Raw genomic sequence first — 12,976 nt, 5'->3', positions numbered from 1 at the left:
CAAACTCCATTTTATAGTTCCTTGGATTGGAAGAATAATGATATAGGGATTTAACCACTGCATGTCCAGAATGGACAAATGCCTGACTTTTTAGGAGTATGATAACAAATGAGGTAAAGATTTTCTCCGCTGCGGAACTGGGATAATTTCTTAAATATCTAAATACAAAAGAAACATTTAAAATGCAGAATCATTGGGAAGGTCCGAAAAATAAGAGCCGTAGGATATTACAAAGCAGGCCTAGTAGTTGAAAATGAAGAGACTTCAGTGATCATTAAATAGGAATCCTGACATGCATCTCTGAAACACTGTTTTCTCAGAAAGGACAGGATTTAATTTCTCAGATATCATGCTTGTTTACATGAGAAAACAGGATCTGATTCAGTAAGTGTACCTGCTTGGTTCACCACCCAAGAGCAAGATTACCAAAAGTAATATCTGGGCCTATTGCAAGGCCTGAACTTTCTGTTCAGCTGATGGGACATTTTCAGCAAGGTCATTCATAACTTTATGAAGTCTCCCTAAAAAGATGCCCTCACTATACAGAAAGGATGCAAGTTTGAATTAAGCAGTGCTTTTGTATGTTGTCTAAAGGTAGAGCCAGAAAGACTCTTCTTGACAACACAAGGAAATCCATAATAAAGGGACAAAATCCACATTCTTAGCTTGTATCATATAGGTAAGATCAGGCTAAACTATAGCAAAATTAGCAATCTCTGGAGAGATGAAGAAGCAGCTGTTTCAGAGAGAAGCCAAGAGCGCTCCCTTCTACCATTTCATTAAGTATGTAGGCTACTGTAGAAAGAATGAACTGAGATGATTAGATGGGTTGCTATGATTAGATGGGTTGACATGAACCCGATTTCATTAACTCTCTCAAGTAGATTCTGGGGGCTGGCTTTTACTTCAACTAGATCCAAACAGCCAACAACACCTATGTTGAGGACTGAGGACCAGCATTTCACATTAATTTTGAGAATTTATGAAACCTGACAATTAGCAGGGAAGGCAAAGTTAAAGCTATGAGCATATCAAAAAGATATCTCTCTGGCAGACAGACTGTATTCTCAGGTTTTTCTTCCTCTACCATAAGAGAAAGTTCCCCTCTGGCCATGCATAAGTAGCAGGTTTAATTCTAAGCATTTTAGTAATAATTTCAGAACAAACAGGAAATTCATCAAGCAGAAGTCATAAAGTCCTTCAGTACCTCTTAAGACTTGGAAGACTCAACACTGTTGTCACCATCAACATCTACCAGCTTCTCTCAGAGGATAAAAGAAAGGAAGGCACTTATCATTGGATGATTAACTCTTCATAGTTGTCACCAATGAGATTTTCCTTATCAGAGTTTGACGGAGCAGAAATTGAGGTCATGCCCTTGGGAGGTGAGTACAACAAAAATAGTGCCTTCCTTTGTAGCAGAAGCTGATTTCTTTGTCTTAATGAAAAGCTGAGTGACAGGTCTTGTCTGTAGCTCACTTCCACAACTGAACTATCTACAATGAAAACTAAATTGAGTAGAAAGAACAGAGGTGCATTGTGTCCCTTCTGGAAATTAGAAATAGACGGAGCAGAATTTCCTACCTCTTCTGTAGGTTTCTTGGCTGCCAAGACAAGACTGTCAGAACTCCTGGCTGATCTTGAGGTCTAAGGTCCTGGAACAGCAGGAAGTTCCAAGTCAATGTCACCTGATGGTTTGAAGTCCTCAGAGCAACAGAGGCAAATAGACCTAGTAGCTGTGGGTTGAAGAGGCACTCTGCAAGTTATAAATTTCTTGTCCTCTTTTCTCATTTTATTTGTTGATTCTGAGTAACCTATTTTTCAGTCAAGACAGAGAAAGTTTGCTTTTATGTTCTACTCGGAGAAAAAGCTGGAGAATTTAGGAGACAGTGTGACACCAAGAATCCGTGAGGCCAAAATTTTTTGGAGCAATTTGATTGATTCCATGTGTCACCTCTATGACAAGAATGACTGACAAAAGTTTCACACTGGTATAGCAGAGAGAGACCTCAGAATGGAATAGTATTTTAATATTTAAGACCTCTAGCATATTTTCTTACTCTTTTGTAGCACATTGACAAGATTAGTTTCATGCTCATGAAATGGGAAGACACACAAAACTTTGTGGAAACAATGTTAAAAAAATTCACTATCTTTCTTACCTCAAATCACATCTCCTCCAAAACTATTTGTAAGTACTCTGAACTGGAAACTAGCAATAATCTCTCTGTGTTAGGAAGAATGACAAGAGTTACATCCTCATACCAATTCAATCATGCATTCTCCAAGTCCCAACAGCCTTAATTCTGCTGCTGACTATATTGCATTTTAACCTAAGAAATCCTGTTGTCTTAAATTTAACTAAGTTTTGTTCATCTCAGAGTTGAACAGTAAACATTTCGATCACTTGTCAATTAGAACAGAAATCTGATGTTGAGAAAGTGATGCTGGCTACAGCTCAATTACTGCTGCCAAGATTTGGAGGTCTTGGTGAACTTAAGCACAAAAAGGAAGCTTACAAAAAGTGGAAACTTGGACAAATGACCAGGGAGAGGTTTAAATGTATAGCTCGAGAATGCCGGGGGGTTATCAGGAAGGTGAAAGCGCAAATGGAATTGCAACTGACTAAGGATGTGAAGGATAACAAGAAAGGTTTCTACAGGCATGTTAACAAGAAGAAGGTGATCAGAGAGGGTGTGCGGCCCCTACTGGATGAAGGAAGTAACCTAGTGACTGATGATGTGGGGAAAGTTGAAGTACTCAATGCTTTCTTTGCCTCTGTATTCACGAACAAGGTGGGCTTCCGGACTAATGTGCTAAGTGATGCAAGATGGGATGAAGATGGACAGCCCTTGGTGGGTAAAGAACAGGTTAGGATCTATTTAGAAAAGCTAAATGTACACAAATCCATTGGTCCAGACTTAACGCATCCGAGGGTACTGAGGGAGTTGGCAAATATCGAGGAGCCTTTGGCCATTATCTTTGAAAAGTCATGGAGGTCGGAAGAAGTCCCGGATGACTGGAAAAAGGCAAATGTAGTGCCCTTCTTCAAAAAAGGAAAGGAGGACGATCCAGGGAACTATAGGCCGATCAGTCTTACCTCGGTTCCTGGAAAAATCATGGAAGGGATCCTTAAGGAATCCATTTTGAGGCACTTGGAAGAGAGGAAAGTGAGTAGGAATAGTCAAGCATGGATTCACAAAGGGAAAGTCGTGCCTGACCTATCTGATTAGCTTCTATGATGAGGTAACTGGCTTTGTGGACGTGGGAAAGTCAGTGGATGTGATATACCTTGACTTTAGCAAGGCTTTTGATACAGTCTTCCACAATATTGTTGCCAGCAAGTTAAGGGAATGTGGATTGGATAAATGGACGGTAAGATAGATAGAAAGATGGCTAGAAGGCTGGGCCCAGCGGGTAGTGATCAGTGGCTTGATGTCAGGATGGTGGACGGTTTCTAGCAGAGTGCCCCAATGTTCGGTTCTAGGACCGGTTTTGTTCAATATCTTTATTAATGACCTGGATGAGGGGATGGATTGCACCCTCAGCAAGTTTGCGGATGACATTAAGCTGGGGGAGAGGTAGATACGCTTGAGGGCAGAGTTAGGGTCCAGAGTGACTTAGACAAATTGGAGGATTGGGCCACAAGAAATCTGATGAGGTTCAACAAGGACAAGTACAGAGTCCTGCACTTGGGACGGAAGAATCCCAACCATAGTTACAAGCTGGGGACCAACCACTTAAGTAGTAGTTCTGCAGAAAAGGACCTGGGGGTTACAGTGGATGAGAAGCTGAATGAGTGTGCCCTTGTAGCCAAGAAGGTGAATGGCATATTCGGTTGCATTAAGAGGAGCATTGCCAACAGATCCAGAGATGTCATTATTCCCCTTTATTCAGCTCTGGTGAGGCCACATCTGGAGTATTGTGTCCAGTTCTGGGCCCCCCACTACAAAAAGGATGTGGACGCATTGGAGAGGGTCCAGCGGAGGGCACCCAAAATGATTAGGGGGCTGGAGCATATGACTTATGAGGAGAGGCTGAGGGAGTTGGGACTGTTTAGTCTGCAGAAGCGAAGAGTGAGGGGGGATTTGATAGCAGCCTTCAACTTCCTGAAGGGAGGTTCCAAAGAGGATGGAGAGAGGCTGTTCTCAGTAGTGACAGATGGTAGAACAAGGAGCAATGGTCTCAAATTGTGGTGGGAGAGGTCCAGGTTGGATATTAGGAAAAACTATTTCACTAAGAGGGTAATGAAGCACTGGAATGGGTTACCTAGGGAAGTAGTGGAGTCTCCATCCCTAGAGGTGTTTAAGTCTCGGCTTGACAAAGCTCTGGCTGGGTTGATTTAGTTGGGATTGGTCCTGCCTAGAGCAGGGGGCTGGACTTGATAACCTTCTGAGGTCTCTTCCAGCTCTATGGTTCTATGATTCTAGTCAAGCATAAACATTAAGAGCAGATTGTTATTTAGTAGAACAGTTTATTTATTTGTATCATCATGTTTTTAAACATCTCGTATTTTCTTTGAATGGTTTACTGAAACTCTCACAGTGGATATAAATTAAGCCACAACAATACAAAAGAACTTTGTGGTTAGTTTTCATTAGTATGGTGCTTTTACGCTAACATCTGTAATTCTGCTTAGATCACTTTATACACTGAAGAATACTTGCTCAATTCCCCACAGTTCCTAGTAGCTGGGAAGAGGGCGATTCCCCATGGCTCCTGGCAGCCATGACTGTGTTCTCCTATTTCTCTCACTCAATCAGCTGGGACAGGAGACTTGCAAATACATGGAACAGCGAATAGCGATTCCGCGAATTGTGAGGGTCTCCTGTGATGGCACATAAATAACTGGTGGAATATTCAGTACAGGCAGTCCCCGACTTACGCGGATCCGACTTATGTCGGATCCGCACTTACGAACGGGGCTTTCTCGCCCCAGAGGTCGAGGTGGCAGATTGCTACCTGCGAGCTCCGGGGCGAGAAAGCCCCGTTCGTAAGCTGCTCCGGTGCCCCTGGTCTGCTGGAGACCGTCCCCAGCAGACCACAGGCACCGGGACTGAAGCGGCAGCCGCGGCGGGTTCCTGCGCTTCTGAGGCTTTGCTCTGAGGCCCAGTTCTGACTTACATACAGAATCAACTTAAGAACCCCAGGCGTCCCCAAGTCAGCTGCTGCTGAAACTGATCAGCAGCTGATTCCAGGAAGCCCGGGGCAGAGCAACTCTGCCTCGGGCTTCCTGTAGTCAGCGCTGGTCAGTTTCAGCAGAAACTGACTTGGGGATGCCTGGGGCAGAGCAGCTGGGGTGCTGCTGGGTTGCTCCAGTAGCGCCGCTCCTCGGTGCTACTGGACCAACCCAGCAGCACCCCATCTGCTCTGCCCCAGGCGTCCTGATTCAGCCGCTGCTGAAACTGACCAGCAGCGGCTGAATCAGGACCTGGGGCAGAGCAGCTGGGGTGCTGCCGGGTTGGTCCAGTAGTGCCCAGAGCGGCGCTGCAGGACCAATCAGCAGCGCCCCAGCTGCTCTGCCCCAGGGTCCAAAACAAAAGCCTGGTCTGCTGGGGGGGGGCACACTAGCTGCGCTCCCCCCCCCCAGCAGACCAGGGACACGGGGAGCAGAGCCGCAGCGGCAGCGGGGTGCCGCGCCTCTGAGGCTTTGCTCTGGCAAAGCCTCAGAAGCGCGGGGAACCGCCGCGGCTGCCGCTTCAGTCCCGGTGCCTGTGGTCTGCTGGGGACGGTCAAAGTTCTTAAATCAGAGTAATGCTGTATCAAAGTTCTTAAATCAGAATAATGCTGCTTATCAAAAAGGGGGGAGAATTAATCTTTTTCTAAAAATATAACAAACAACAATATCTAATTAAAAACAGTGCTAAGTTATCAGAAACATAACATATGTTTAATACAAACATATTATATACCGTTAAACATAGCTGATTTTTATAACAGCCATCCGTCACTATAAATGATTGTGAATTCCCTTTTTCTAGGTGAGACACCAAACAAAAAAAATTGATGAAAAGGCTAATAATCATACCTTATATTTGGTCATGGTGCTAAAATGGTTGTTCCTGAAGAACACACAGAGTTCTCCTTCCTGAACTGCTGAAGTCAGCTCACATAACCCATGGTATGTCAACTGAGTAGCTGTGTTGTTCAGAAATTGTTCAGCTACGAATCCTATAGAAGTAATGAAGACTATTAACTGTGAGTCCATCATACATAGCTAAATACATAGATAAAAATTAGATAGCAAAAATTAACTCCTGAAATATCAAGAATAGTTTTAGCACTTCAAACTCTCCTAACACTTGCGTATACTTGCAGTTGTATAGAGAACTGAATATGTGTCACTATATCATTGTGTTCTGAAAATAATACATTTTAACCTTGTTCTAACTGAAAGGTTTAATGGAAAATTCTAAGCTCTTGTGTTTTCTGTAGATCATTATCAGTGATGAACCACAGTCCTGATTAGACTCTCTGGCTTCCACAGTGCAAGCAACATAATGAGCCACTAATGATGCCTCCAAAAATTCAGCCCTGCCTGATTCAACTATAGTTTACAGAACAAAAGAAGATTTGAATACATGTATATCTTTGTGAAATGCATGTTTTTGGGGGGCAAACTTACTAGGCATCTGAGCAAGGTGGAGGTGGGGCAGCTCTGTGCTACTGCAAGGAGCTGCCAGCCCTCAGCACTACCAGGAGAGCACCGTGTTCCCCTACCGCCCACAGCAGCCCTCAAAGCCACGTGGACTGTGAGGCTCTCAAGTGGCAATTTAAGGACCTGGAGCTTCCTCTGCTGCCACAAAAGCAGCAGAGGAAGCAGGAAACCCTAGGCCCTTTTGAATCTCCAGGCTGTAGAGCAATTGTCCTCTTTGACCTGCCCCCTTGCCCGATCCTTCCTATCAGTAGGCCTACATACATTCACTCACCCATGTGCATGGCAGCCAGTTTTAACTAATGCTATTTTTCACATTCCCTTCACCAGTAAATGAAGGCTTCCTTATTACTGAGTCCAAATGCACAAACCACAGAAAGAACAGCTGATATTTTATAAATCTCAACAATAACGTACAATAGCTTTTCTTTATATTTCTAATCTAAAATCTAGAGATCTACCATGCAAAGAAGTATTATACCTAATAGGGATATTCCCCTTTACAACTTATATAAAGTTTCCATTTCTAGCCATCATATGTTGAGACACTGCAGACCAGAAATCTGTCACTGACCCATGACTGAATGTTGCCCATAAGAACTCAAGATAATGAAATGAACTTGCCCATGAAAACTCAAGCTAAGGAAAGAAATATTTCTCCAGTTTGTACAATAGCAGAGCTTAGAGGTTTGCAAAGATTTGTAAATTCCATCCCTAGAGGAAATCCCAATGCAGATGATTGAATGTCCTCAACTGCACTTTTGCCCATTAAATAAGCCTGATAAATGCAGTTTATCACATCGATGTCACCACCACATGACAGACTACATATACACTAGGGCCAACATATAACTTATTTAATGTTTTAAATAAATATGTTCTATAATGTATATTATATATAATAAAATCATAGAATACTAGAACTGGAACGTACCTCGAGAGATCATCATATCCAGTCCCCTGCCCTAGTGGCAGGACCAAGCATCATTTATACATATCCCTGACAGATGTTTATCTCACCTACTCTTAAAAATCTCCAATGATGGGGATTCCGCAACCTCCCTAGGCAATTTAGTCCAGCATTTAACCACCCTGACAGGTAGGAAATTTTCCCTAATGTCCAACCTAACCTCCCTTGCTGCAATTTTAGCCCATTGCTTCTTGTCTCATCATAAGAGGCCAAGGGGAACAATTTTTCGCCCTCCTCCTTGTAACATCCTTTTAGATACTTAGAACTGCTATCATGTCTCTCCTCCTCAGTCTTCTCTTTTCTAAGCTAAATAAGCCCAATTCCTTCAGTCTTCCCTCATAGCTCAAGTTTTCTACATTTTTAATCATTTTTGTTGCTCTTCTCTGGACCTTCTCCAATTTTTCCACATCTTCCTTGAAATGTGGTACCTAGGACTGGATACAATACTCCAATTGAGACCTAATCAATGCATTACTTCTCATTTCTTGCTCACAACACTCCTATTAATGCATCCCAGAATCAGGTTTGCTTTTTTTTGCAACATTGACGATGAACCATTAATAACTACTCTCCGAGAGCAGTTAGTTACGCATTCACCTTCATCAGTTCCAGTAAGAAGAAAGAAAAAAAAAGTTACCATGGCAGCATTCACTCACCTTCACTAACCAGTTCACTGTTGTCTGACTGTTTGCAGCAGATTATTTTCTCCACCAATTGATTGTAACTACAATTACCAACTGCCTTCACGATGTCAGCAATCTACAAAAAAAATTCATTTATTTTATGAAGAACAGAAAATCCATTGTTTGATCCTATGTGCCTACTGGATTTGTTCCCAAGATAAAATACCTCAAAAATGAATTATCCACAAGATGCAATTTATCTCTATCACACATGCATAACCCTAGATCAAAAAGTCTTAACCCAAGCATGTTGCACACATTTTGTGGAGAATACAAAATTCCATTTTAATTATGAAGTATGAGCTTAGGTTTAATACTACACAGACTGCCTTCAATACACAGTAGAATACTCCGTTATATCAGTGGGCGATCTGCATGAAGATCTCATGCAGACTCAGACCTTTAGGCAATACCCCAATTTTTAGTTAATTTTTTTGGTTATGTATTGTTGATATTGACAGATTCAGCTTCATTTAATGGCAAATATGCTGCTATTTTAATCTGATCATTTTTCATTCCTTGTTATTCCCTTTTTTCTGCATCAGGCCTTCATACTTTCCCGAGCCATTGTTGCATGAAGCCTGCAGACTCAAGCAGATGACACTGCATTAGTGGTACTTGGTACACCTCTGAAAGATTTCCAGCAGCTGAGAGGGTTACAAACTTTTGTTTTTAAAAAAACGTAAAAACTTAAGATTTCGCAGAACCAGTGCGACACATAGACCACATAAAAACAACCAATACATGCCCACTTAAGCCACATTTATTCGCTGCTTTTTAGAATAGATTATAATGTGCTGTAAATCACTTCCATGTATGTTCCAGAGAATCCCAGTGTCAAAAATGAGATGGCTTCATCTAGTGTTCGTCCTTTTGTTAAAATACTCAAAAATTTAGCATGAAGTCAATTTGATTAAAGCCAACTAAACTGAACAGGTAGATGTTAACTCTAACAAATATATTCTATTCTATTTCCCTTAGGGCAGGGGTCTCCAAACTTTTCAGCCCGAGGGCCGCATTAACTATCAAACAGCAGTTCGGGGGCCGACTACATACTTGAGGTCCAAATAAAAAACAATCAAAACATGGATGTTGTTTTTAATTATTTATTTAATATTATTTTATTCAGTTATTATTTAATAACACATTGATACACTACACATGAACACCTGTATTAATGTGAATGGTGAAATTGTTTCCTGGATGCCAAAATAGCAGACATTTCTGGCTTTAGATTTGACTGTGAACGGAAGTAGAAAAAGTAAGCAGCGAATAAGGTTTTGCAATGTAATGATCGGTTGGAAAACATAACGCACTACTGCGTGCCTCTATTTTAATTCGGTAAAAACATAACGTCCACGTAAGCGGCGGCTGATCTTGGCAGGATACACGTAAATTTCCGTAATTTTTTTTCCGTAGACAAAAAGGTCTCCACGGGCCGGATGAGAGGGCCTCGCAGGCCGCATCCAGCCCGCAGGCCGTAGTTTGGAGACCCCTGCCTTAGGGTATGTCTACACTGTATTCCTCTTTCAAGAGAGGAATGCAAATGCAGCTGAGTGAAATTGCAAATTAAGCACCATTTGAATTTCCCTTGCTTCATTTGCATAATAGCGTCCGTCCGCTATTTCAAAATACCCCCTATTTCGAAAAAAGAAACGCTGTCTAGAAGTGGTTATTTCGAAAGAAACCCCTTCTTTCAAAATTACCCTTAAACCTCATTTTATAAGGCATAAGGATAATTTCGAAAGAAGGATTTTCTTTTGAAATAACTGCGTCTAGACAGTTTCTTTTTTTGAAATAGGGTATTTCGAAATAGCGCCCAGTCGCGATTATGCAAATGAAGCACAGGAAATTCAAATACGCACATTTGTAATTTCGTTCATCTGCATTTGCATTTCTGTCTCAAAAGAGGAATGTAATGTAGACATACCATACCCTTAGAGAAATACCTAAGGATACAGTTAGCTTTTCACATTACTTCTTTATGTAAGAAAATTCTTCCTCTGTTGGATCATCATGGAAAATTATTTCTAGAATTAACATGTCTCTATTAACACATCTTCCCCACCAAATTTCAAAATACTGATGAACAATGGCTCGGGAAAGATGCTGAAGTAGCTGAGACAGAAATTAATAAAATACCAACTTAAAATGTACATTCTTCAGACCAGGGATAATGTTTTCTTGCATTTCTAAGTCATTTAGAACAATGGGGCTTCAGTCATAGCTGGTGCCCATGGGGACTAATCAAATAATAAATTAATATTAATGTCAGAAAGAAAAGCTTGCTTTTACCTGTGAAGGGTATGCTTGTGTTCATTTTAAACAAAATGTGATTTGGAAGGTATGTATGCATAAAGAAGCATGCTGTGGCTCACCACCCTAGGAACATTCTAGAAAAGGCCGGAGGGGGAGGGGGGGGTTAGTTCAACATGTGGAGTGGAGAAGTATAAGCATGTGATGAACAAATCCATATATGAGAATGACTGGCCAGAGGTTTGTGTTATGTAACTTGTTATGTGCTATAAAATAGCAAGGCTCCTTGCTCGAGGAACTCTGGCTCATTTCTGTACTGGGGCTCTCCCTTTGTGCACATAGAATAAAGTTTTGTTGAACTGAATTCAATTGAATGAAGTATTGAAGACCCTTGATTCCGCCCGGCATCTGACTCATTTGGTTATTATTGGGTACCACAAAATCCCAACACCTGGAAGTAAATAAGGAACCTGGAAAGTTTTGGAACAAAATACGTACTTCTTCTATGGCCAAAATTACAACTTTTTACAACTGTTGTTTCTCCTGTTCTCTAAGGTTGTCACCTATAGAGTATAGAAAGGGATGGAGTATAGATGCACAATGCCTATCAGAGAGATTGGTTGTGATCTATCGTGCTACAATTAGATGAAAGTATTTTCTGACCATAAAAATGGTCAGGCTTTAAAAAAAAAAAAAATTCACTGAACACAAGAGCCATAGTCACAAATATTAAGGAATACACCAATTATGTAGGCAGGCTACTATAGCCATATCATATAATCAGAACTGGAAGGAACCTTGAGAGGTCATCAAGTCCAGTCCCCTGCCCTCACAGCAGGACCAAGCACCCTGTAGATCATCCCTGACAGATGTTTATCTAACCTGCTCTTAAAAAATCTCCAGTGATTGAGACTCCACAGCCTCCCCCTAGGCAATTTATTCCAGTGCTTAACCACCTTAACAGTTAGGAAGTTTTTCCTTATGTCCAACCTAAACATCCCTTGCACCAATTTAAATCTATTACTTCTTGTCCTACTATCAGATGTCAAGGAGAACAATTTTTCTCCCTCCTCCTTGTAACAACCTTTAAGGTACTTGAAAGCTGTTATGTCCCCTCTCAGTCTTCTCTTTTGAATACTAAACATACCCAACTCTTTCAGTCTTCTCTCATACGTCAGGTTTTCTAGACCTTCAATCATTTTAGTGTTCTCCCTGGACCTTCTCCAATTTCTCCACTTCTTTCCTGAAATGTGGTGTCCAGAACTGTTTTAAGTTCTGGATCGATACAAAATAGCACTGCTGGTCTTGGGGAAAATTGAGTTTTATTTTACCTTTTCCAAAGGTGGCATTCATTTCTCACATGAAATATGCTTTCCCATAGCTGCACAGTATCACCTTCCTGTCTTAACTTGATGGCAGCTCAGCCAGCCCATCCTAAAGAAAGTTATACCACTTTCTCTTGGCATTAAAATGAAATTGAAAAAGTGACATCTTTATGTTCAGTTCTTGGAACAGAAGCTGCTAAAAAGCAAGGTAGGAATTTTAGGAAGAAAAAACATCACAACACAAATTTCTGACATTTTAGTGTCCAAACTCTCTCTCTCTCATATGATCAAGCTAAGTAATTAATGCCACCTCTGGAAAAGGCAAAATAAAACTCCATTTTCCCCAAGACCAGCAGTGCTATTTTGTATTGATCCAAAACTTAAACAGAAAGTTTCCAACTTTAGACAATGTAATATTCCATCACTGCAAAATTATAGTCCTTTAAAATGAAGAGTAAGTTTCATACCACTCTTCAAATGTGAAATATTAATCTGGGTGCAGATTCATAAGAAACCTCAATAGCTCACTTTTACTTCTGCTTAAACAAAACAAAACAGACTGTGAGCCTCAGTAAAAATTCATCAGGAATCTTAAAATTCTCGTGTGCTGTACACATCTTTGAAGCTCTTCACACATTCCCCCAGTATAATATAAAATAGTTCAGACAGCAAATGGACAATTTGTCATCTAACCTACTTTACTTACCTGAGGATCCACTAGCCATCCATGGTATAGGGGAATATCAAGAAGATCAAACACTATGCATTCAGGGGTGTATTCAAATACTCGTACACCAGTGAACTTCACATTAACATCCAGACCCGTCTGTAGCTTATGTAGGATAGCCATTGCATCACTCATATTCTGAGAACAGAAAGAAAAACATAGATGAACCAAATGGAGAGAACAATACAGATGAAACAAATGGAGAGAACCTTCTACACTTGATTCTTACTCAGATAAGTCAATCATTCATCCAACTGAAAGGTTTATAGTATCCTTTTGCAAGTTTCATATTAAAAAAACAATGGATGCAATATACTTTCTCCTCATTAGTTATACAAGTATCACAACTTAAGATGCACC

General features: G+C 41.0%; 1 protein-coding gene across 8 annotated transcripts in view; it reads right to left on the bottom strand.

Annotated features, from left to right (window-relative positions):
- Positions 1–12,976, bottom strand: part of MINDY2 (MINDY lysine 48 deubiquitinase 2) — a 105,615-nt gene that overhangs the window by 41,328 nt on the left and 51,311 nt on the right. For 6 of the 8 annotated variants that reach the window (XM_006112460.4, XM_014578985.3, XM_075897327.1 and 3 more), the window contains 3 exons: positions 12,596–12,754; positions 8,282–8,384; positions 6,029–6,171 (listed from right to left, as the gene is read on the bottom strand). In XM_006112460.4, the coding sequence (XP_006112522.1) occupies positions 6,029–6,171; positions 8,282–8,384; positions 12,596–12,754 (405 nt within the window). Of the gene's footprint in view, positions 1–1,477; positions 1,497–1,584; positions 1,737–6,028; positions 6,172–8,281; positions 8,385–12,595; positions 12,755–12,976 lie in introns of those variants that run through there. The other 2 variants (XM_075897330.1, XM_075897329.1) reach the window with 2 other exon arrangements.

The sequence above is a fragment of the Pelodiscus sinensis genome, chromosome 14 (genome assembly GCF_049634645.1).
Source record: "Pelodiscus sinensis isolate JC-2024 chromosome 14, ASM4963464v1, whole genome shotgun sequence".
Classification (NCBI taxonomy): domain Eukaryota; kingdom Metazoa; phylum Chordata; order Testudines; family Trionychidae; genus Pelodiscus; species Pelodiscus sinensis.
This window is presented reverse-complemented; position numbering and strand designations above follow the sequence as displayed.